A 25,615-nucleotide genomic window follows, 5' to 3' on the forward strand; every position below is an offset into this window, starting at 1 on the left:
AAAATAATGTGTAAATGAAGATAAGCAATTTCAGTTGGTAAATTAAAGGAAATGATGTAAAGACATCATTGGAATTATTTTAGGAACATTGATGGATTGGGGGTATGAAAGTTTTTTTGGAGGTGTTGGAGAAGTTATGTACAGTATGTGGCCTTGTGTGGAGTATGTATTCTTTCTGTATTTAAATTCTATAAACTGCATGAGAATTGATGTACATTAATTTTTAAAAAAAAATTCCTATCTTGGGACTTAGTGGTTAGGACTCCGTGCTTCCACTGCAGGGGGCATGGGGTTCCATCCCTGGTCGGAGAACTAAGTTCCTGCGTGCCGTGGCCAAAAATAAATAAATAAATAAATAAATAAATAAATAAAACTAAAAACAATTTTAAATTTCCTATCTTTTTTTAAGTACTTAAATTAAGGGATAGTAAGATGAATAGGTTGGTTAGGCTGGGAAAAACAGTGAAGAAATGAAAAGTAAGCTGGAGAGAAAATGTGGATAAGGAATAAAGGACATCAAAGACTTCGGGATTTAGATTTCTATAAGTAATGGAAGTGATTCCAAGCCAGGGATGTGAGGGATATTCTAATTGACATAAAATGTATTGTTGGGAAGCGATAGAGAAGCCAAAATATAAGTAGGAGACTTAGGGTTTTTAATGAAGTTTAAACTTAGAAAGAAAGGCATGTATGTAAGATCATTTAAAGTCTACAGGATTTGGTAATGTTGACTGGGATAAAAGTTCGTTTGGTTAATGAATATGTTGTTCAGTAAAGTTCTTGGTGAAAATGAAAAATGGCAGACTTCCTGCTGGCGTAGTGGTTAAGAATCCGCCTGCCAATGCGGGGGACATGGGTTCGAGCCCTGGTCTGGGAAGATCCTACATGCCGCAGAGCAACTAAGCCTGTGTGCTACAACTACTGAGCCTGCGCTCTAGAACCTCTGAGCCACAACTACTGAAGCCCGCACGCCTAGAGCCCGTGCTTCGCAACAAGAGAAGCCACCGCAGTGAGAAGCCTGCACACTGCAGTGAAGAGTAGCCCCCGCTCCCAGCAACTAGAGAAAGCTTGCCGGCAGCAATGAAGACCCAATGCAGCCAAAAATAAATACATTAAAAAAAAAATGGCTAACTAAAACCGAACGAACTTTTTGGCCAACCCAATAGATTGCAGAGTTGAGACTAAATTCAAGTCTGCAGAACTACAGTAATGATGAGCCTGTGGTTAATAAAGAGAAACTTGGAAAGAGTGATTTGTGAGGGGAAAGGGGTTTTTGTTATTGTTTTTTTTAAGCCATTGTTTAGGTCACTTAGAAGCAGGTTCTCAAACTTGTTTCAGAACTTAACTAGTTTGTTTCAGTGGGTGGTACTTAAGTTCTTTGGTTGTTTTCTTGTTATTAAAATTGGAACCTTCTTAATTAAAGTAGAAATGCTCTCTTGAGCCAAGTTTTTTTCTGTCTCTAGTTGTTGGTGTGTGTGTTTCCCTCCACTATAAACATGAGCCTGGTCAGGAAAGATAGGTTGAGTTCAGAACAGCTACTTATTAGAGGAGAAGGTATATGACAAGATAATCTTGAATTCTTAAAAAAAGTTTGGACACACTTGTTTTGCAGATTTTTCTGGTCCATACATTCTTACAGAATAGGTTTGTAATGCTAGGTCCTAAAACTTGCTAGGTACTTCCTAAATAATTCAGTCTCTGTATATAAGGTCTCTGAAATCTTTTGCTCACAGTTGAGATTCATTTTTGTTTTTGTGTTTTTTAACTTGTTTCTTGGTGGTAGCTATCTAGAGCTGATATTCATGTACTATAAATGACATCTTTTTCTTTCTAGCACGACATCCTAAAATAAATCCATCAGAATGACACCTTCTCAGGTTACCTTTGAAATAAGAGGAGCTCTTTTACCAGGTATTGTAAAACTTTACTTTTAAACATTTAAAAAAAAAAAAATGAGTGTTTTTCTTATCTGGATTATCTGAAATATAGAGTTGTTACTAGAGTGAGCCTAATTATTAGATGAAAGTATCTTTAGGACATGCCTGATAACAGAAATGTGCTCGGAGCATAACAAATTCAAGAAAAAAAAAAGCTTCCCAAATAGTAAGTGTCTTAGTCTCATGTTTTCCAGGAAAGCTGTGAATTTTGAACAGGACAGATAATTGAAATGTAATTTTTTTGTTTGTTTTTTGGCTGTACTGCGCAGCTTGTGGTATCTTAGTTCCCCGACTAGGAATTGAACCTGGGCCCTCAGCAGTGAGAGCGTGGAGTCTTAACCACTGGACCACCAGGGAATTCTCTGAACTATGATTTTTAAGTCATGAAAATGAAGGAAATTTTTCTAGTGTTGAGGAGTTGGTGAAATATTTGGCGAAGGTAAATTTGTTCCTTACTTGTACATCTATTTTTTTAAGCTTTACTGTATTTTTTGCTGTCTACTGAAGCAGTGTGAAATAATTTTAGTGTAAGGTAGCATGTCAAAACAGTATCACACCTTGCTACTTACCTGGTTAAGACTCCTTCCTTCTGCTGCAGGGGACACAGGTTCGATCCCTGGTTGGGGAACGAAGATCCCACATGCCGTACAGTGCGGCCCAAAAAACAAAAAAAAAACAAACAGTATCACACCTGGGTTAAAAATTCCTTGTTTAATACACTCTGGCTATGCTGGCCAGTTCCTCAAACCTTTTGCATTCCTTTCCTCCTTTGGGGCTTTCTCAAATTGTTTCCTTTGTTTAGATCTGTGCCCCCACCCGCCACCCCCCTAACTCTCCTTATCCCAACTTCCCGTACTCAACTAGGTTAAGGTCCCTGTGAAATTCAAGGTTCTTTTTTGTAGTACCTCTTATGAGTTTTATGGAGTCATATGAGTAATTTTTCTTGTGGACAGATTGTAAGCTCTATGAAAAAAAATGTGACTTTATCTTATTCATGCTGAATTCCTGTACCTAGCACAGTGCCTGGCTCAGAGCAGGGGTAAGTATGTGTTCGAACAATGAATGAATGATTCATTCTGTATGTCAGGCATCTTTGATACAGCATCCATCACAGCTCCTTACGGTGTGTGTTTGTCCAAGTTCAGATTCTTAGCCAAGATGATTTTGTACAGCTCCACCTCTAGGCAAGATTCTGCAGATTGAAGATTGCTAGTCAGTTGATGGGGTTGCTTCCTTGGGTCTAGTACTCACCTCTTGACCTGTGTGTAACCTCTTCTGTGGAGAGAAGACTGCAGACCTATATCATACTTTTGTGCATAGGCAGTTTAAGCTAGAAGGAGCTGGCCACATCAGGCAAATGTGGTGACCACAGAATTAGCCACAGAAGGGTCAGCTTGACAAGGTGCAACTCCTTCTCAAGGACTAGTGGCAGATGTGAATGTAGGTGGGAAGGAAGGGAGGTAGAGGGACAGGGAGGGGATGTTGGGGTGGATTCTCACCTCCCCCCCAGATCTCATGTCACCTTGATTTCCTCCCCAAAGCAAGGAGGAAGTGTTCTCTGCTGAAAGTGGAAAGACTGCAGAGAGAAGTGAAGTAAGAGGGAACAAGTAAAAAGAATATGTGGGGGTGCTATTTGCAGATTCCTTTAGTTAGCATTCAGGTCTTTATAATCTTCTATAAATGAAATCCAATTAAAGAAATAGGTCTGTTCTGGTAAAAAGTTTCCCTTTTTTCCTCATAGAAGCCATATTCAAAGGCAATCAGCAGAAAGACAGAGTAACATTGCAGGAGGGAATTGGTAAAATGCAGGAGCACTTATATAGAAGGAAAGTAACCACAGATTGTCCAAGTTTCACTTTTTCCATGTGGGATACATATTTTCCAGAGCAGAGAGTAGCTGCTGTTTTGTATGGGGATAAGAAATAACTGACTCCCTGAGGAAGGTTAATGAGACTCTCCTTTACAAAGGAAGTGTAACCGGCCTGAATCAGTGATTTGATGGTAATCTGTACTTTGAGCTAGGAGCCACTGCATATGCTGTACATATGCAAAGCAACATATATGATCTTGAGAATAAATATTTGTGCCTTGTATTTAGCAAGAGTGTTTACCTTTTTTTTTTTTTTAATGAGAAGAGGTAGTGATAACCTAAGTTAATTGCAAAAAAAAATCTGGTTACTTTAAAGGATTGGTGAATATTTTAACATGAAATCTTTATACATAACCACCTTATGCTTTTACAGACATGTGTTTAGAACCCTGAAAACTCGTGAATGACTACCACATTTGGGATTTTAGTTAAGTTTTAGACAGTCCAAGCACATAAAATGCCATGCAGGTGGCTAAAGCCAATTAGAACTCTAGTCTTACTATAGTAGTGCCCAGAGCTTGAAAACCAAGCTACTCTCAGAGTGTGGAGGAGTTTGTCCTGAAGTTTGTTCACTTGGGCTCAGTTCCTTGTTTTTTTCTTTATGGATGTTAATTATAGTAATTCAGAATGTGTTGATATATAAGTTAAAGATATCTGCATACTTATATTCAAGAAGTTGTAGACTTTTGCTAAATATATGGAATTTAGCAGATATAGGTGATGACTATATGTTGGTTTGTGTGTTGATGACAAGTGTTCAGATGAAGTGTGATAGTCTTTATTTTAGTAAGGAATACGAGATTTTTGTCTAGTTTTTCACTAGTCTTTGTTCTGGGGACTTCTTTTTCTTTGTTTGTTGTTGTTACATTGCTCATATCCCATTGATAATTTTCTTGATCTTTAACTTCTTAGTAGCTACTGTTTTGAGTTCCTGGAAAATATCAGGTACTGGTTCTGTAGGATACTTATATGCTCCTTTAAGTTGGAAGCTGCCTTGAAGGCAAGGACTGCCATTTGATCACCTTGTCTTCTTGGTGCTCATTATTGGCTCAGTAAGTAGTTGAAAAATGAAGAAAAGTCTGTCCCTGTACATCCTTCCTTTTCTCTGCCTTTGGTTTTGTAGAGGTGTGTCAGGTTAATAACGTAGGTGCTAGTGTGAGTGGCACCTGGGTCCAAACCCATTTCTCCACTGAAGCTCTTCCATCTCCACTGAAAGGGACTCTGCATCCCGTTAAATTAGTGCAGTTTCCTAAAACTAAAATGAGATGTTCCTATTTAACCCACTATAACTCCTTATGTTTCTTTAGGAGAGGTTTTTGCAATATGTGGAAGCTCTGATGCTTTGGGAAACTGGAATCCTCAAAATGCTGTGGCTCTTCTTCCAGAGAATGAGACAGGTGAAAGGTAAGCATGGGCATGTCATAATACTGAATAATTGTGACATTCAGATTATAAACTTGGGGGTTTTTAAGATACCTTGGTATATTTTTCTTTTAATTTTTATCAAACTTATCACATATGTATAAAGAGTGAAGTCATTTTACAGAGTTTGCTGTGAAAAAACAAGTTCCTCTGTTTCTCAATTTCCACCTTGCAAAAAGTCATTTTCAACTCTTGGCTGTTGGCTGGTTCTTTTGATGCTTAATACCATATTTCTAAACAGGATTATATTGTTATTTCTTATTTAAAAAAAAAATTTAAGGCATTATTTGGCTTCTCAGTACTATTCTTGATAAAAGATCTAATTTTTGCTTTAGCTTATGAAATAATTTTCTTGAGGCATATATTCTTTTAAAAGTAGCAGAGAGTGGAACACATCCTTAGAAATTTTAGCTAATGTAATGAAATAAGTTTACTACTGACGTTAAATACAGCACTACACTTAGCATGGGTGTGTTGGTGCATTGGAGTGGGGAAAGGAGGATCTGGGTGCCAGTTTCAGTTCTGCAGTTAGCTGTGATCTTGGGCAGATCTCATATCTCTAAGCCTTGCTTCCTTTATCTGCATGGTAAAGGGGTTAGGATAGAATCAGTGTTGTCAACAAAGGTGGTCCTTCTCTGTATGGATATTTTGAAGTGTTACGGATTGTCAAGATGTATGTGTGGGGGTAAAGGAAAGATGAGGAGATTCTAAATAGTATACAAATACATGCAGTGCCCCCAGGGAGAAACATCAGATTAGATGATTGTTAAGCAGTGCTACTAAAAATGTGGCCTGTAGACTCAGTGCTAGACAAAAAACATTTTTTTATCAGTGCACGATGTGAGAAATACGAAGATTGAGAGCAAGCATTTAGAAATGTTTATGACAGTTTGACATTGCTGGGATACCCATGCATGTCATGGACATCTCATTGAACTGGGTACATCATAGACCAGAAGTATTGGTCATGGGACAAGTAGGGTAACACAAGTAAACAGAAACTGGTCCTTCACAGCAGACAGTTTGAGGAGCACTGATGGCAAAGCAGAGGGAAATAACAAGGAAAGTAAAACAATACCATAATGTAAGCTCAGGAAAAGAAAACAAAAAACATACATAGAACACCCGTTTCTCTGTTTGTCATTAGTGTGACACATTTTCTCAGCCAATTCTCTTCTGTTTTTATAAGTTCTGTTGACAAATGATATTGGGATCACAGAAAAACGAGATGTTTATTCTCTTCTAGTGCCTGTTTTTTCCTTGATTTGTGGATTAGTCACTCCCGTCTGAAGTGAAACCTCATGTCTTTCTAAACTTGTTTACCTCTGCTCTGAACTCTTGAGCTGCCCTGTTACCTGTCTTAAGTCCATTCTAGCCAACCTGGTCAAAGTGATGTGAACAGAATGAGAACAGTTAACTTCTTAATTTTAAGGAAGCAGCCATTTTGACATCGCTGTACAGTGAAGTATAATTGATTCATATATGGCAGATAAACAGTGCTTCACAAAGAGAAAGGAAGTAGATGACACAGTTGATATAAGTAGTTGATACAAGATGATACAAAAGGTAAACAAATCTGTTTCCCTGTAAACAACAGTCTCGTGGGGGTTTTTGGTTGGTTGGTTTGTTTTTGACAGCGTTCTGGATCTTAGTTCCCGGACTAGGGATTGAACCCTTCCCACTGCAGTGGAAGCTCAGAGTCCTAACCACTGGACCACCAGGAAATTCCCCAGTCTTGTGTTTTAGAACTGTGTTTCTTTGGGATTTCAGTGTACTCTGCATTTAGGTCCTCTGTTCCTCCTTTTCAGTCTCTTAAGTCTCTCTGTACCTACAGGTTTGTGGTGACAAGAGCTCTGTTGGAATTTTTTTCTTACAAACAATTTGAAGGTTGTGGTGTTATTTCCTAATAATGCAGAAAATGTGGGTCACTTATGATTTTATTTGCCCTCCTTGGAGATTTCATGGTATTTTTGTGGGGAGGATATTAGGGCAATTCAAAATCAGACAGGTGCACTAAACCTTCTCACTGCCCCTCTTTCCTGGTTTTTCTTGAGTTTCATCAGGTTACGTTCATTCTTGACGTCACTGAACAGTTCTGGTACATTTTTTTTTTAAGTAATTTTATTTATTTATTCATTCATTCATTCATGACTGTGTTGGGTCTTTGTTGCTACACTTGGGCTTTCTCTCTAGTTGCGCTGAGCCGGGGCTACTCTTTGTTGTGGTGTGATGGCTTCTCTTGTTGTGGAGTGCGGGCTGTAGGCCCGTGGGCTCAGCCGTTGTGTCTCACGGGCTCTAGAGCGCAGGCTCAGTAATTGTGGTGCACAGGCTTAGTTGCTCCACAGCACGTGGGGTCTTCCCGGACCAGGGATCAAACCCGTGTCCCCTGCATTGGCAGGCGGATTCTTAACCACTGGTCCACCAGGGAAGTCCCTCTGGTGCATTTATAACTTTGCTGTATTTGCTTAGGGAATTAAAGTAAAAAGACTCATTTTATTGCTCTCACCATCTGATCTTTTCATTTGGTGGTTCTTAACCAGGGGAGCACATTGGAATCACTTTCAAAAATGATTTAAAAAGCACTTTAACTGGTTTAAAGCACTTTAAAAGGGTTTTTTTAAAAAAATGCCGAGACCCTGCTCCTATAAGATTGATAAATAGTGCACGAGAGAGGGGCCCCAGCACATTTTTAAAGCTTCCCACTAATTCTACTGTGCACATCTGGGGCTAGTTTCACATACTCTGGCTGGTTTTATGGGTGAAACAATACTGGAAATTTGCCTTTTTCTTTTTGGGTAGCAGAGATGGCAAATAAATTTCATCTCAGAGTTGGTAGAATCTGCCTGGAGCCCTGTGTTGAAAAGGATTCTGAGGCTTATCAGGGAGAAGTAGTCAGGGCACATGTTCCAAGCATTTAGGCTGTCCTTGTTGTGCAGCAGTGTTTCTCAACCAATCACATATGTCCAGTTTATCAAACTCCACGAGACAAAGCTCCACCCCAGACCTATGAAACCAGAGTTTCCCAGGGTGGAGCCAGGGCATATGTATTTTATTATTACCAGGTTAATCTGATTGTTGAAGCTAGGACCAGGGGTGACAGCTGGTTGTGGATATTTTGTTAGAAACCAGAATTGAGTCAGAGTGAGGATAATGCCCTAAGTCTGTCTTGGCAGAGCCAGGTGGGGAGCAGTGCTAGCCATCTGGTATCATGGAAGAATATTTGGAGCTGCCGTTTAGTCACTGAACTATTCATGCTGAATTAATGTTTGAGTAATGGTCTATGACATGGGCTCTCAAACTTGTGTTCATCATCAGAGTCACCTGGACACTTGTTAAATTACAGAGTGCTTGGGCCGTCCCCCAGAGTTTCTAATTCAATAGGTCTAGATGTGGCGTGAGATTTTTTTTTTTTTTTTTTTTTGGCTGTATTAGGTTTTCGTTGCTGCATGCAGGCTTTCTTTAGTTGCATTGCGCGGGAGCTACTCTTTGTTGCGGTGCGCAGGCTTCTTATTGTGGTGGCTTCTCTTGTGGAGCACGGGCTCTAGGTGCGTGAGCTTCAGTAGTTGTGGCATGCAGGCTCAGTAGTTGTGGCACATGGGCTTAGTTGTTTCGCGGCATGTGGGATCTTCCCGGACCAGGGCTCGAACCCGTGTCCCCTGCATTGGTAGGCGGATTCTTAACCCCTGCGCAACCAGGGAAGCCCTGGCCTGAGATTTTGTATTTCTAACAAGCTCCCAGTTGATACTGATGGTCCTGGGACCACACTTTGAATAACATTGGCCTATGATTTGAAGCTAAAAATCAGTTATAATCATGAATTGTAGTGAATTCTTTCACTGTTGAGTCTAAGCTTTAGAATTAGCATTAGAATATGTAGAATGACATAGTTCAGAGGAAGACGTTGAGTAAGATACAAGTACAAGTGAGATACAGACACTGATTGCTTGGCTAGGGAAATAGCCAGAGGCTGGGCAGGACAGAATAAGGGACAGTTGGGAACAGGCATTTAAGTTTGTGACCTTGGCCTCAAAGCCTCTTAGCAGCCATGTAACATCCCTAGCTAAGTGGAAAGTGAGAGGAGATTCAGAGGTCTGCACTGCTTGCCTTTTCTGTTAGGAATACTACTTCTCCTGCTTCTTTGTATGGCTCATCATTTAGGTCTCAGCTCAGACAGTTCTTTCTTGTTGAGATCTCCCTCCAAAACTTCTTGTCACCTCAGAAAGGTCAGCTGGCCCTTCCTATGTATGCTGTTTGCTTATATATTTGTTAATCAACATAAGCAAGCAATCTCCTTGAAGATGGAGCTCTTTCTGCCTTATTCATCACTGTGTTCCTAGTACCTGGTTCAGATTAGGCCTGGAGTAAAATTTTGTGTAGGAATAAATAAATGGTATTGATCACAGACCTTACTTGAGGGGTTTTATGAATTAATGAAGACTTTATGCATTTTAGTTTGATACTGATGCTGCTGCTTTAATTCTTTTTTCTCACAGCATGTTATGGAAAGCAACCATTGTACTTAGTAGAGGAGTATCAGTTCAGTACCGCTACTTCAAAGGGTGCTTTTTAGAACCAAAGGTATGTTTTCTTTATCTAGTTTCCAGTTTCTCTAGAAGACTTCTTTCAAAAGCAACTAACTTAAGTTTGGAAACATTAAAAGTAAAATGAGTTTGTTTAGAACAAATAAGGAAAAAAGAACTCTAGATTAATAATATTTTAGTACCAAAAAGAAAGGAAGTAGCCTCTTCAAAGGCAAATAGTGTGTGCAGTGGAATTTTTAAAAGACTAATAGTAAGTATGTTCTGCAATATTCTTATCATGAAATTGGTTTTAATGATAAGTGTTCTTGATAGGTGTGCATTTTCTATAACTTTTGTAAACTAGTTAGTAACCAGTAGTAAGGGTTTTTCTTTTTGTTTATTTTTTTAATTCATCTGTGGTAAAGATATATTTAGAGGTGTATACAGCTAGCTTTAAGTGAGTAACTTTGAAAAAATTATTTCAACGCAGCCATCTCTTAGTGGCTGCATTAACTCCTATCAAAACTGAAGTCATTCCTTTTAGATTTTTTTCACTGATAGTGTTGATAGACCAGGATCTTTTCTGAAGGCCTTTGGAATATCAGTTAGATCTAAATCTGCTTGCTCACAATGATTTATTTATTATTTTGGGAACATTTTCATGTTTAGAAAAGAAAGTTGATTCTTTATTTTAAAGATACTTATTTGCTGAAAGGATTCTTTTCCTTCAGATTTTTACCTTTGAGCACACTTTGGGCTGCATGTGAACAAGGGCTTAGGCAGGAGTCGAGGAAGCAAACATGGATTAGATCTTTTTAAAAATTTATTTCCCTTTGGGGTCCTTGAATACTTGTTACATGTAAAAGAAAAAAGAAAGCAAGCAGCCACTGTTACCTCAGTCTCTTAGCCACCATTATAAAAAAGAGAAAAACTGACAAACCCACTTCAGCTGTCTTTTGCACCTATTACGTTTCTTATTCCAAGAATATATTGTGAATATACTCAGTAATTAAAATTAAATTACATTACAGTTGATCATTATGTTGGCTTATCTTGACAATAGTCTCACTTTAATGACTAAGGAAAAGATTATTTATTTGGCATAGGGGTTGTGCATTGTGGCAAAGTTCTTTAGTATAAAGTGAACATTTGTGCAGAGTTATGTAGATCATAGCACTCGTGACTTTGAAAGCATATTTGAGGATCCTGGTATGTGAAATTAACTAAATTTTACTTACGGGGGCATTTGGACAAGAAAAATCATAATGAGTCCTTTGGGCGTAGTTTCCTAAAGTGAGACTATTGTCAACACAGGTCAAATTAAGCCAACCTACAGTATTTTCTCTTTTCATTGAAAATGTAACCAAAAGCAGCAAGTCCTTCCAAAATGCCTTTTCAAAAAAATTGGCACGACGTCTGCTTACAGTAAGAAACAAGTTTTTCCCCTTGTAATACTTGCAAAAGTTTACAGTATGTGTTGGTGAGTGTGTTTCTTTAAGTAGGTGCTCTGTATCGTGTACACATGTACCGTGTGATGCAGGGGCTGCCATGGTAAGTATGTTTTTCATGGAATAGAGTAAATAGCCACATAAAATCCCATGCATATGGCTAGAGGGTTTTTTTTTCCCCACACGCCAGCTTAAAGTGACACTTCTTTTTAAAGTTGGTGGCGCTTTTTAAATGAATCATAATTTTTACTAGAAGTAATTAGAAACTTTGTCTCAATTGTGCATTGTCAAATGATAGAACTAATGTGCAAGGAATCTTAAATCGTGAAATGATGTAAGTTATTGGAGTATATATTTTATGAATATAAAGAATGATTGGAAAGCAAAATGATTATGAAAGCATTGAAAAACTGAAATGGGTAATAAGGTTAATTTTACTGGGTCAAAAGTTTTAGGTTATCCAAGCAGTTGTAGAACCTAAGCTAAAAATCTTCTGATCTTGTCACTTGACCTTCAGAATTCAGCTTCCTCATCTATAAAATGAAGGGTTTGAACTATAGATTTCTTACATCCCTTCCATTGCTAAAATTTTTCTGTAAATAAAATTTTACCATTCATAATTTCTCTTCCGTAATTTGCTCTTTCTGGCATATTCCTTTTAGTTTAGACGTTAAAGACTCTTGAAGTCCTTTTTCTCTTTAATTTCTCACAGCTGTATGTTCTTATGCTTTGTAGAATTAGAATAAGGTCTTAATATATTAAATTCTAAAATAATTTTTTACAGGTGACAAATATTATCTTATTGAAACATAGCAAACAAAAGTAGTAGATATTCCTGGAATGGAAACATTGCTGTTAGTCTGCAGATAACCCATTAATTTCACATCTTCACCAAAGATAATTTTTGAATTAATGTGTAATTTAAATATTTTTTAATCCATGTTCACCCCTTTTTATTTGTGGCTGGAATTAGGGATTGTTCTCTCATACTGAGATGTTAGCCACTTTTTAATTATATTGTCTTTGAAATATTTCATTTCAGTGAAATAGTTTATTTTTCAGTAACACCTGCTTTTAATTTTTACAGGTGTTAACATTTACTCATAATTAGATTCATTACAAATTCTTTTACCTTGTTCTTAATGTCCCTTGATTTTTATTTAAATCCTTTAACAAAAGAATCAGTCATCTGGTAGGCAGACAATTGTTTATTTTCATAATAGCCCAGGTTGTCATTTTGTACAGTGGTTTGTTAGTAAAATTCTTCTGGATGCTAAATACCCTCAGCTGTTAACTGTGAATTTGAACCATCTCAGAGATGTATGTCGGCCTAGCCTTCTTTGCTTTACTCACTCCTAAGTGACCGTTTTTCTTCCTGGTAGTGTTAAAAATAGTGATTTTTAACTAACTGGTTCTGGCCTCTGACATAGATTAAATATTCAGAGCCCCTTTCACATGGACTTTTTTTTTCCATTTTTTTCAAAATCGTAGAAAGGAAACAGTGAAATTTTTACAGTTTAGGCTTAACAGTTTTTATGATATTTGAAAGCAGTGATATTCCATGATAGTGATAGTTTTGCTTGGTGGTCTGTTAAAAACCCTACCTCTTATATAATCTTGTTTCTTTTTCTCAGTGCTTGATATAGCTGAGTGATGTCAATCAATAACTGTTTAAGAAAGCAGTCATTATGACTTTTTTGCAGAAACACGTTTTTTGTATTTTTGTTAACATGCATGTTTGAGAAACATTCCAGCAGTCTTCTGATTTAATACATGCTAAAATGTGAAATAACTGTACCAGTCCTGTTAGTGGAGTACTGTCTTGGACTGATATTGTTACTTTTGTCTCCAAAGAGCCATTTTCCGCTTGACTCCAAAGTGCTTAAAATTGTGGCAGTCTTTTACAGAATGGAACTCTTGTTTCTTTTCCTAAGATCTTGAAGAATGGCTTACTGCATTTAGCATATTAAAAAGGATTGCATGTTTTGGAATCGTTGCTAAGATCTTTAATTTCCCAGTGCTCAGGTGTTAAGGTTTTTTTTGTTTTAAAGAACATTGGTAAGCTAAAATTTAAGATTACCTACTAAAGTTTAATAAAGTAGTCATAACAATTTTGGAAATTCAGTGTGTTTTAAAACTTGGTTCATTTGTCAGTATTATAACATTTTATGTACCAACCATGAATTTGTAGTGTGAACGCCAGTAAGCCATCTGTTGAATTGGCTCTTTGGACTGCTCCTCGAGACTCCATTCTGTTCAAGCCTAGTTTGCTTTATGCTATGATTAGTGGGTTTGTAAACAGGAGTGGAGTTTTAAAAATTACTGCTAAAATATGTTCCCTCTCAAGTGTTTAATCCACAGGACTATTCTTACATGATTAAGTATAGATACTGTAATCAACACTTTTTGTGAAATTCCCCTGATACCTGAATTAAAACAAAAAATTAAAACAAAAACAAAGTCTCTCCTTTCTTCTTCCCACTTTTAATCCCTGCTGATATTTACTATTATGTTCATGGCACCCTTTCAAGTCACATTTGATTAGTAACTTTTATAGGAATATGGATCTACACCACTTTTGTAGCAAAGAGGATTTTTTTTTTGTGAGGGGAGTGCAGGGGACATGGGAGGGGTGGAAGAAGGGAATAGATTAGTTATTTCTGGTTGCCCATCATTGCTAAGAAACATTCCTATTTTTATTGTATACATTTGCATCTTTTGAGGGTTAGAAAGTTTGATGTGTGAAAACAAATTCAAAAAAGTGACAGCAAAAAGTTGTAGTAAAAAACATCTAGCAGATGCAGGATCAGATGTTTCTTGTTTTTTTAGTGTAATTCACCATATTTTAAGATTAGCACTTTCACATTTACATTTTTAAGAACGTCTACACAGTTTATTATCAATTCACAAGTGAACCCTTATAACAAGGATGTATTCAGCTAGAGAAAATGAGTTCCTGTATTATCCCAGGATTAAGGAATTGAATGTATATCTAATGCAATTTTAGTTTTCAAACTTCAAAATTTGCAAGTTTTAAAAAAAGATTTTAACCTCTGGTTATTTTAAATGACAGAATTATCTCTTGCCTAATTTGTTACATACTTATTTGTTATCATTTGGCACATTTATTATTAAATAAAATCAATATTGAAATCCTATAAAATGTTATAGAAGAGTATTTAATGTCATCTACAGATGTAATAAAGAGAGAAGCTTATATGTTCCAGACTTAAGAGTATATATATGCCTAGACAAGGGTTTAAAGATACGTGAAAATATTGATAGTGATTTTCCCTATGTAGTGTGATAATGGGTGATTTTTGTTTCTTTTTGCTTCTCTGTATTTTACTAAATTTCTTCAGAAGAAGAAAAAAAATACCTTGTAAGGATATAGTTTGAAAATTTTCTTTTAAAATATGTATTTAAGGATTGTATTTTGGCACATAAGTTTAATTAGACAAGTGTAGGGTTTTTTGTTTTATTTTAAATACTTCAAGGAAAATTAGGAAACACTTCATATACTTCAGTATTTTAGGAACACACAAGAGAATCCTTGTGGTAGTTCATTCTTGCTTTTAAATTGCTGTAGACATTATCAACAATACATAAAGCTTTATTTTCTTTTTTAGTAAGAGAATTTGATAACAGAAGACAGTATTAAAATTTTTCACACTGTATGAATTTATAAACTTTAAGGCAGTAAGAGTAAAACTGGATGTTCATTCCCCTTTAATCAAACTTGTTCTTCAGATTTACCCATGCATGTGTCCTTTCCTAAAGGAAAGGGCTTCCTGTGCTCCTTAGAAACACTGGTTACTAAGATATGAGAATCTGATATTCTTCCTGTTACCTACTTACTAGTTAAATATATGTAATGAAGAACTTTATTATGCCCTCTAGTTCCTTGAGTAACTTGTGATAATTGGTCTTGAAGTATTCGTTCTCAGTATTTCTACTATCAGAGAGTTTAGGCTTTTTCCGAACACTTGAGGAGTTACTTCAATTTTCCAGTAATACTTCATTGACTTCCAACATACCAACATAAAGTATATTTGCTGTTAACTTTAACTTACAACAGAGTATCAGTTAAAGATTAAAACTGAGTATTGTAGGCAGATTTAAGAATGGGTTTAAAATGGTTTTATTTGCCAGTTCATCTTATTTTTGTTTACTGCCTCACCCTCATTTTCTTCCAGCATTCATCATGTTTTTTGACCTGGTACATTCCTGATTTTTCGCATATAATATTGATATTAACAAGATGAATCTCTTGGTTTCATAATTAGTATAAGACTTAGGCCACAAACATCTAATGGCGTCATGGGTAGAAAATAAGATACAAGAAATTATTGCAGACGTTTAACTTTTAAATTGCAGACTATCGGTGGTCCATGTCAAGTCATAGTTCACAAGTGGGAGACTCATCTACAACCACGATCAATAACCCCTTTAGGTATGGGCATTAACTGCATCTGTTTGAGGCATATGCATAAAGTTACTAATATGCTGCACAATGGCTTAGTGGGATTTAAATATTTATTTTAAAGTTTAAGGTCAATGCATTGTCAGTACTACAAGTTTCACTGAGCATATCATGGGTCTTTCAAAACTAAACAGTTCTTAATTGCGTTTCTTCATAAACTTTATTAGAAATGCTTGCCTAGTTATTTTTAATTTCTTGAATTAGATGGGTTTATGGTGGAATATATGTTTACATTTGGAGTAGTTACAAAAGTTTATAAAATAGCTTTTTTTTTAACTGAGCATCCATCCGTGGCTTTGATATTACTTGCTCAGAGAACTTAGAACATTTGAGGAAAGAATTAATCCAAAACAATGATTCTTACATTTTTAACTTTGAATAGTAATAGAATAAGTTACTCTATTTGTGTGTGTTTTTTAAACTAGTAAATACTTGAATAAACTTGTATGAATGAATTCAGATTTCTTGGTTGTAGCAGACATTTTCCCCCAATACCCTGCTGGCTATGTTAAAGTTGCTATTCAGATAATTTTTGTTTGTTTGTTTGTTTAAACATTATTTAGTTTTCTTGTGCCTAAAATTGGCATTTCTCTTCATACAAGTATTTTTGAATTTCCTTTTCCATACTGAGATTAAAATTTGAAGTTCTTTTCACATACATTAAATTACCTACTTGGTTTCATCTATAAATTGACTTAGTGCTGAAAACTCTATTTTAGTTTCCAGAGAAAATTAGAATTTAAATTAGAATTTAAAGAATAAATGGCTTAGATTAGAAAGTAGTGAGAGATTCTGCTTTACCCTATATATAGCAAGGACACATCTCATTTAAACAGCTATCTCATTCCATCCTCTTTATTGGATTTTCTTTTTGTATATACATTTTTGTAATACATTTTTGATAGTATATTTAGAATTTTTGTGTAGTGTACTTTAGAATTAAAAGAGTGCCATACTGAGGTTGGAAATTACTAGGAATTGAATATTTTAAAAATTGCATTTTGAAGCATCTTGCAGTTAAATATATTTTCTTATTTTGAGAAAGTAGGATGATTTTGTTTCTGGTCTTTTTAATAAATGTATTTTATACTTTTGGAAAATAAAACTTCTGAACTTAAGAGCTGCGTGAAATATACCAGAGAATCTTTATTGGGAACTGTCACACTTATTTTAACAAATTCAGGTTTATGTTTAAAGTAAACTGGGAAAGGAAATAGCAGGGAAGTTAATTAGTATTTTACTCAGAGGGTGGGGCTTAACAGCTTTTTTCATTTAGTTGAAATTTCTGTTAGGAGGCAATGTGCAAACACTTTTTGGTAATTCCTCATAGCTCTATATATACAGGTAAGTTTATGCTGTTTAAAAAGATTTTAGCTGGCTATTGAGAATAGTTGGGGTTTGAGGAGCATTATATTTTAGGTAAGTTCAGAATACGCACTACGTAAGAATAAGCATTTTAATTGTGCCAAGACCTTTGGTTTGAAAAATCAACCAGGAGATATTGTTGTCCAGCAGCTTGTCAGTCTCATGCATTGGTTGGTATAAACATTTGTCCCAGTGCCTCTAGAGCACCCCTCTGAGGAGTTTTCTTTCTCTTCCTTACAACATTGTGAATAATCACCGTGAATATAAGAACCATTACTGTTTGATAGCCTCCTTAAAAGGGATTTCTTTATTGAGGGCTACAATAAATATGCTTATTCACTTTGGGCTGCTTTTAAATTCTAAATTAATTTTTTAAAAAATCCTTAAGATAGGTAATTTCTCAATTGTTCATTCTGTATATACATCATGAATTTTAACTAGATTTTCTATTTTCCTTCAATTTTAGAAAGTGAAATTATTATTGATGATGGACAATTTGGAATCCACAGTAAGTGAGACTGAGTTTTGAAAATTTTTATTCACATGATTGAGATGTTACCTTACATTTCATTAGAAACAGCACAGGGAAATATGACAGTATGATATTGAAAATAGAATCTAGAAGACTAGATCCAAAAAACAAATGCATTCTGTTAAATAATAGTTTCCAGTATTATTATTATTTTGGGCCATGCCACGTGGCTTGTGGGATCTTAGTTCCCGAACCAGGGGGATTGAACCCACACCCCCTGCAGTGGAAGCGCAGAGTCCTAACCGCTGGACCGCCAGGGAATTCCCTCCAGTATACTTCTTATGCCTTAAAATTTTATTTATTTTTTAGTTTTTATTTGGCTGTTGACTTTCGGTATATGAATTAATATAATCAATTTAAAAGTATTGTACTTAACTGTTACTATATCATCACTTAACACTACTGTGTTTGGAAATGATGTTAATTGTTCTCAACATTTGAAGTGTGAAATGTTACTCATAAGCTACGTTTGTGCATTTTGTGTTTGTATGTGCATTTATAGTAAAGTCAAGATTAAGTAGCAGAATGTTCTAGTAATTATGGCTGAGTATTTAAACAATTAATTTACAGTGGAATATGCATTCATATACTTTCTGCATCAGTAAATACTTTATCCTAAGGATTCAAGTTTTTTCTTCAATGACTGGAATTCTCACGGTGTATCAGCATTATGCTAAACTGCATTTTCATTTTAGATACTATACTGTAGGAGTCAAAAGGTGTAAAGGGGGCGGACAGAATGTGTGCTTGCATTGACTGTGAACCAGAGATAATTGCTCATAACCAGTTTGCATTCCTGTTGAGTACAGGAAGGAATAGGGCCTGAATGTTTTGGTTGTGGTTTTACCAAGAACATGTTTATCCACTTTAGAAATGTACATGCTTTTGCAGTATTTGGGCAGGAATTTAACTTATTTTTCTTGATTTTGTTTGGGATTATTTATATCACATCATAAGGTAGTCTAACATACTCGAATAGTTTTATTTAGTGTTTTAGAGACTACACAAAATTTATGCTACATGTTTTGGAGAGCTTTTTTAATGGAGAAATTGTTTTCTCATTTCTTCAACTGTAATGATGACATTATATCCTTCTATTATATGTTAGTTACTATGCATGGTTATAAACACATGGCATTTCTTTCGTCATCTGTTGCTGTTGTCATCATCTTCCTAAATTCAGCTTTAGTTGGCCTTTGGGATAGAAGGCCATTTCTCCAACTCTGTCCATTTCTGAAAACTGTTTAAAATTAAGAGATGGTAGTGGTTTCTCTTCATGTATGAAATTTGATAGTTATGAAATCATACACCTAAGGAGAAAAGTTTCTTGATGTTTTTTTGAAGTTCTCTTGATGAAGAACTTAGGTCCAAAACAGTTGTCAGCTCCCTGGTATTTATGAAAATGTTATTACCTTTGTTAGTAAGAAACTTCAAGTTAAACAGTGCTAACAGTGTTATCACAATCATGCAGTTTATCTATGGCAGAATATGTAAATGGAGGATACATTTGTTTTGTTATTACCACCTCATATCTCCACTGCCAGCACTAGTGGAATAACTAGTTTCAGCTGAATGTTTCATGTGAAGCTTTGGTAGTGTAGTAGTGATCCACTGCCAGTAGAACAAATGCTAGGTTAGAAGCAGTCTTGGAATATGTATTCTTTCTGAGATAGATTTGTGTTACTTCAATAATATATTCAACAAGAGTATTTTAATTTACCTTAGTGCTAAAGTTTGGCTAGTTGTTAATGTTCATTTAACTTTTCCCCCCTACTTGATATAAAAGTTCTTTTTCAATGACAAGTGAGACTACTTATATATTTGCTTTGGAGAGAAATACCAGTGATAGATAACCTGAGTATATTAAACTGTGAATGTGAACTAGAATTGTCAGTATATATTGTACTTATTGGATTGGCTTTAAAAATGTGTATATCAATTACTGTTCTTCATATTTACTTTGCCAGATGGTGTTGAGACTCTGGATTCTGGATGGCTGACGTGTCAGACTGAAATCAGATTACGTTTGCATTATTCTGAGAAACCTCCTGTCTCAATAACCAAGAAAAAATTAAAAAAATCTAGATTTAGGTATGACTGTGTATTTGTTACTTAGCCTATTTATTTTCACTAATGCTGTAGATTTCTGATCCATCTGGTATAGCCTTTATGTGTATAAACTAAGAAAATACCACACTTATAGATAATGTCACATTTTCTAATAAATGCGGTGTCTTGTGAGAGTGAACTGCTTCCCTGCCTGAAGATTGCTACAGTTAAATGTACTTATGTTAGTCTTAATCTCCAAATTGGAAACAAGAAAATTTTTTTTACTTAGATAAGTGATTTCTAGGCTTATTATCTTTGGAGTTTCTACCATTTAAAATATCTTAGTGTAGCAATAAATATTTTGTTTTAAAATTGACATAATGAAATGATTTTGTGCTAAATGAAGGGAGAATGGCATGAACAGAGAAAAATGATTTTTGGAAATATACTTCAGTGTCCTAAATTTTACGGTGGCTTGAAAATGAGAAACTTTTTCGTTAAGGAGGTCACAGTTACCATAGCAGTTCCAGATTAGTTTAATTTTAATCTTAATTTAAGAAGATTTAGATGTCAAGCTTTGTATAAATAACAAAATAGTAAGTAACTTGATTTTTCTGTAATGTCACCATGTGTATGTGTTTTTTTGTTTTTTTTTGGGTTTTTTGTGGTACATGGGCCTCTCACTGTTGTGGCCTCTCCCACTGCGGAGCACAGGCTCAGTGGCCACGGCTCACAGGCCCAGCCGCTCCGTGGCATGTGGGATCTTCCCAGACCGGGGCACGAACCCGTGTCCCCTGCATCGGCAGGCGGACTCTCAACCACTGCGCCACCAGGGAAGCCCTACCATGTTATATCTTTGAGTGAACTGATTTCTCAACGACAGAGGCAGCCCTATCATTTGAATTTTTGTAACTTTGGGACTGAGAGTTCTAAGTCTTGATACGTTATGCAGCTTTTTCTGACATAGTGTCAGGGCTGGGTTGAAAGAGCCATTTTCAGTAACTGAAGTAATTAATAGTAATACTTATTATCTTCAGAATAAAATTGATAATGATGTTGCAGTTTGTAAATCCATAAATGTTTTACAATAACTGCTGAAAATATTATAGTACTTACCTATACCAGTAATAAAATACATAAGGGAAAGGGTGGGTAACACTTCACAGTCCTTTCCATTGGCTATTCTGTGAGTAAAGATTGTTGGGTGTACCTTGCCTCTGTTCATTAGCTTTTGTAGGCCTCTGCTTTGCTTCTGAAAAACCTAGGTAATTGGACCTCGTGGCTGATCTGCAAGATCCATTTGATCGCAGAGATTCTCTAACCAGTTAGTCATAAATAACTGAATATTTTATTTACATGTTAAAAGAATCAAGTAAATTGTGTTAACTGCTGTAAAGTGTTTTATTAGCATAAGACCTTGAAATAAAGGTAGCAGTAGAAGATAAAGCCTTGGTTGGTTGAGCTTATTAGGATTTCTTTTTTCTTTGACTGTAATTAAGAAATTAATAGAGGGAATTCCCTGGCAGTCCAGTGGTTAGGACTCTGTGCTTCCACTGCAGGGAGAACAGGTTCGATCCTTGGTTGGGGAACTAAGGTCCTGCATGCTGCAGTGTGGCCAAAAAAAAAATTTAATAGATAATTAATGGGGTTCTGATTGCATTGCACATGCATACTGAGTCCTGTACTGTTCTTGTTTGTATAGTGATTGAGTATATTATTGTATTGCTTAGGCTTAAACTGGAAGATTTTTATAACCATACTTAGTTGGGCTCTACAAATTAAGTGACTGATTCCTACTGAAATAATTGTGCATAGCTAGAAACCGATGTTTGTTTTGACCATCTTTTTCCCCCAAAATTCATATTATCGATAGGTTAAGCCTTCAGTGGCTAGAAAATAAATTTATCTGCAGGTTTATCAGGACTTTTAAAAACTTAGCAACAGCATTTAAATTTTAAATAAAACACTAGACATGATGTTTTATCTCATTACCACCATGTTTTCAACAACACAAGTTTCTCTTTCGCTTGATTCCACCAGAACTTGGAAAGCAATGTTACTTATGATAAACAATAACGTTTATATAGCTATTTGAGTAAAACCTTTAATGTTTAGTTCATTTAGAACTAAATTCTTTCATAAATCCCTTTAAACTTGATTTTTTTGGGGGGGATAGATGCAGATTGCTATTTGTAGGTTAGCCTTTTTTTTTTTTTTTTTTTGGCTACGGCACGCGGGATTCTAGTTGCCTGACCAGGGATCGAACCCCTGCCCACTGTGTTGGGAGCGTGGAATCTTAACCACTGGACCACCAGGGAAGTCCCTAGAATAGCCATTTTTAATCTTCCATTCCTTCCTTGCTTGTTCATTACTGTCCACTTGTGGTCGCTTTTCATATGTCCTGGTAAAGAATGTTTGTTCCTTCAGGTTCACCAACAAAATCAGTTGTTCAGAACTGTTCCTAAGAGTTTGGAGAGAAGAGATGATCATTTTTGTTTGGATTATTAAAGTGGTGCTACTTTTGGTTTTACATTATGATTGCGGAACATTATTACTAATTGAATAACCTGTGTTCATATCCCCTCTGGAAGGTTTCAGAGTGTGTGCCTATGAGGCAAGTCTGCACGGTGGTTGAAGGCAGCAATGTCTTCGGAGAGAGCAGGCCTCACTAATACAGTTCTGTTACTTGTATTATTAAGTGGATCTCATTTAAATCTAGAATGAAAAGTTTTCCTAGCGCAGCTGTATTCTGTACAATAATGTTGCTTCTACATCACTGGTATTAAAGTTGTTTAATCTATGAACATTCCAGTTGGTGCAAGAAATATTCTAGAATTGAGTTGACTGTTTGGCATTACAAGTGCTCTGTGCAACTAATCGCTTCTCATTGGGAGTAAACTAGTCTTTGTGACCCAATAGCTTGGGTAACTTGTGTTTTGTTTTCATTGCTGTGGAGTCTGTAAGAGTTTTAGACTCTTGGTTTATTTTTTTATTCATTTGTTTCATTAAAAAGGTACATACATATAAATATACATACATAAAAACCATGAATACATGCAAATATATATATTTAATACAATAGTTTTCTTTAATGATGTACTGTTCACAAAGTACGGGGACTCACTGTGGTGAGGAGAAGAAAGGAAATTTAAAAATTTACAACTACAAACTCTAACGGTCTTTTAATGCACACTAACAGAATATGGTTCAAATTTGTACTTGTTTTATATATATATTTGTGAAACTTCTCATAAGAAATTGAGATAGCCAATTATAAATGGATAATAGTAAATGCCCTTTTAGATTCATTTTTAAAAACCTAAAGAATTAATGAAAACAGCCTTAGGCATAATGAGCATTTATCTCATTTTAATACTTTGCAGAAATGTGTGGAGATTAAAAAATCACTATTTTATAAAGTATAACTAATGCCTTAACCTGTAGTATGTGTAGTCTGTGTAATATTTTTATTTGAGGGTTTAGCATATACAAGGAGCATTTTTAAATTTAATGTTTTGGTAACATTTATATGGATTTTCCTTCTTTTTCACTTTTTGCATTTCATTATTTTTTCATTTTATGTAGGGTAAAGCTGACACTAGAGGGTCTGGAGGAAGATGACGATGATAGGGTATCTCCCACTGTTCTTCACAAAATGTCCAATAGTCTGGAGATATCCTTAATAAGCGACAATGAGTTCAAGTGCAGGCATTCACAGCCGGAGTGTGGGTATGGCTTACAGCCTGATCGTTGGACAGAGTATAGTATACAGACAATGGAACCAGATAACCTGGAACTAATATTTGATTTTTTTGAGGTGAGTATATTTCACTGAGGGGGGTGAGAGACAACACAGACAGGAGCTTATTTTTACATATGTTTTGATTTTTATCATAGGTTAATTTGTGTAAATGCATGATTCATACAACTTTTTAGATGTTTACTCCTCTATACATGTTAGCAGATTTTAAAAATGCAAGAGTTGACAGATTCAGGTGCTATTAAAATTATAATTGAGAACTTCAGAATTGATGTTTTCAATAATTTTTCTTTGTCTTTAATTTTTGTCAATTTGATTACTATGTGTCTCGGCATGTTTCTCCTTGGGTTTATCCTGCCTGGGACACTCTGTGCTTCCTGGACTTGGATGGCCATTTACTCTCCCATGTTAAGGAAGTTTTCCACTATAATCTCTTCAGATATTTTCTCAGGTCCTTTCTTTCTCTCTTCCCTTTCTGGGAGCCCTGTAATATGAATGGTGGTGCATTTAATGTTGTCCCAGAGGACTCCTGGGCTGTCTTCATTTCTTTTCATTCTTTTTTCTTTATTTTGTTCTGTGGCAGTGAATTCCACCATTCTGCCTTCCAGGTCACTTATCCGTTCTTCTGCCTCAGTTATTCTGCTATTGATTCCTTCTAGTGTAGTTTTCATTTCAGTTATTGTATTGTTCATCTCTGTTTGTTTGTTCTTTAATCTTCTAGGCGTTTGCTCTTTAATTCTTCTAGGTCTTTATTAAACATTTCTTGCATCCTCTCGATCTTTGCCTCCATTCTTTTTCCGAGGTCCTGGATCATCTTCACTATCATTATTTTGAATTCTTTTTCTGGAAGGTTGCCTGTCTCCACTTCATTTAGTTATTTTTCTGGGGTTTTATCTTGTTCCTTCATCTGGTACATAGTCCTCTGTCTTTTCATTTTGTCTATCTTTCTGTGAATGGGGTTTCATTCCACAGGCTGCAGAATTCATAATTGATGTTTTAAATCAAGACCAGATGTCTTGATGTCTGTGTCTATTCTAAATATAAATGAATTGTATCCAGAGGAGCTTCCAAGGATAGAGGGAAGCACAGGCTGTGTAACTCTTGGTGGCAAACTGATGTAACTAGCATGATTGAGTCCTTTATGACTGAAGTCTGGTTTATTGAAGCATTTTATAAGAATTCATTGTAACAGTGGACCCATTTTTGCAACTTTACTTGATAGTATAAATATGTAAGAAAAAATAGTTGCTATGAAAATTGTGCCAGGTTATTCAGAATCTGTGCTGCCAACCTTCCAGAGCTGCTTGTGCCACTTTACACTAGAGCTCTCTGCTTATGGGCTGTTCAGCTGCTCCTCACGAATAACACTGGGTCCTCCCCTAAGGTCCTGGCTCTTTGGTGTTTCCACTCTCATTTCCACTAGATTAGAGTTTAGCTTTTTGAGAGTAGGGAATATTCCTTGCCCAACAGTAGCACCTAGCCACTGTTTCTTAAAATAGCAAAATTCAGGATGGATTAGAATCCAGTAAGTAACACTTATAATAAAGTTATAACCTTATAATTAGATCTTGCCTAATTAATAAGATCTGGGAGACTTTTGTTCTAAAAATATGAGGTTTTGGTTGAACATTTCCTTGTTCTTTTAGTACCTACCTCTTAATAATCTCTCAAGCAGCCTAACTTCCCTTTCATTTGGTTAGCAGTTTTGGAAATACAAATTTATTCATAGACTAGGCGGATGAAATATGCTGTATAGTCTCAAAGTTGAGTGTTCGGTGTCCTATCCCTCTGTGTCATCTGTGTAGATGCATTTTTAAAGAATAAAATATACATTAAAAGTCACTACAGGTATATCTTAGTCTTGGAATGTAAAAGTACTTAGAAACTTTCAGTCTGAGCTTTATATTCGCCTAATACATGTTAGAGGATCAGAAGTGCAAATCAACAGTTTTGATCAATAAAGTAACACATAAAATCTTAAATATACTATATACTAAATATCTTTATATACTAAAAGAAAATGTGTTACTCATTACAACAAAGCTATCTAAATTACCTGAATATAAATTTGGTTGTGTGTCTTACTGATCTTCCTCCATAGATTCTGAGTTGATTTTAAAGGATGTCTTTTGATCTTTAAATGGAAGATATTGAAGTATAAGAATTTGGGTTATTCTTAACCTCATTTTTCAGGAAGATCTCAGTGAACACATAGTTCAGGGCGACGCT

General features: G+C 35.7%; 1 protein-coding gene across 1 annotated transcript in view; it reads left to right on the forward strand.

Moving 5' to 3' along the window:
* Positions 1-1,853: 1,853 nt before the first annotated feature.
* GPCPD1 (glycerophosphocholine phosphodiesterase 1) overlaps positions 1,854-25,615 on the forward strand; it is a 54,445-nt gene continuing 30,683 nt past the window's right edge. Inside the window, exons 1-8 of the mRNA XM_007448630.1 lie at positions 1,854-1,911; positions 5,115-5,211; positions 9,723-9,807; positions 15,575-15,650; positions 17,512-17,553; positions 19,545-19,668; positions 23,212-23,443; positions 25,580-25,611. Coding sequence (XP_007448692.1) covers positions 1,863-1,911; positions 5,115-5,211; positions 9,723-9,807; positions 15,575-15,650; positions 17,512-17,553; positions 19,545-19,668; positions 23,212-23,443; positions 25,580-25,611 — 737 coding nt within the window. The 5' untranslated portion in view covers positions 1,854-1,862. The remainder of the gene's footprint in view (positions 1,912-5,114; positions 5,212-9,722; positions 9,808-15,574; positions 15,651-17,511; positions 17,554-19,544; positions 19,669-23,211; positions 23,444-25,579; positions 25,612-25,615) is intronic.

This window comes from Lipotes vexillifer, unplaced genomic scaffold (genome assembly GCF_000442215.2).
Source record: "Lipotes vexillifer unplaced genomic scaffold, Lipotes_vexillifer_v1.1 scaffold752, whole genome shotgun sequence".
Classification (NCBI taxonomy): Eukaryota; Metazoa; Chordata; class Mammalia; order Artiodactyla; family Lipotidae; genus Lipotes; species Lipotes vexillifer.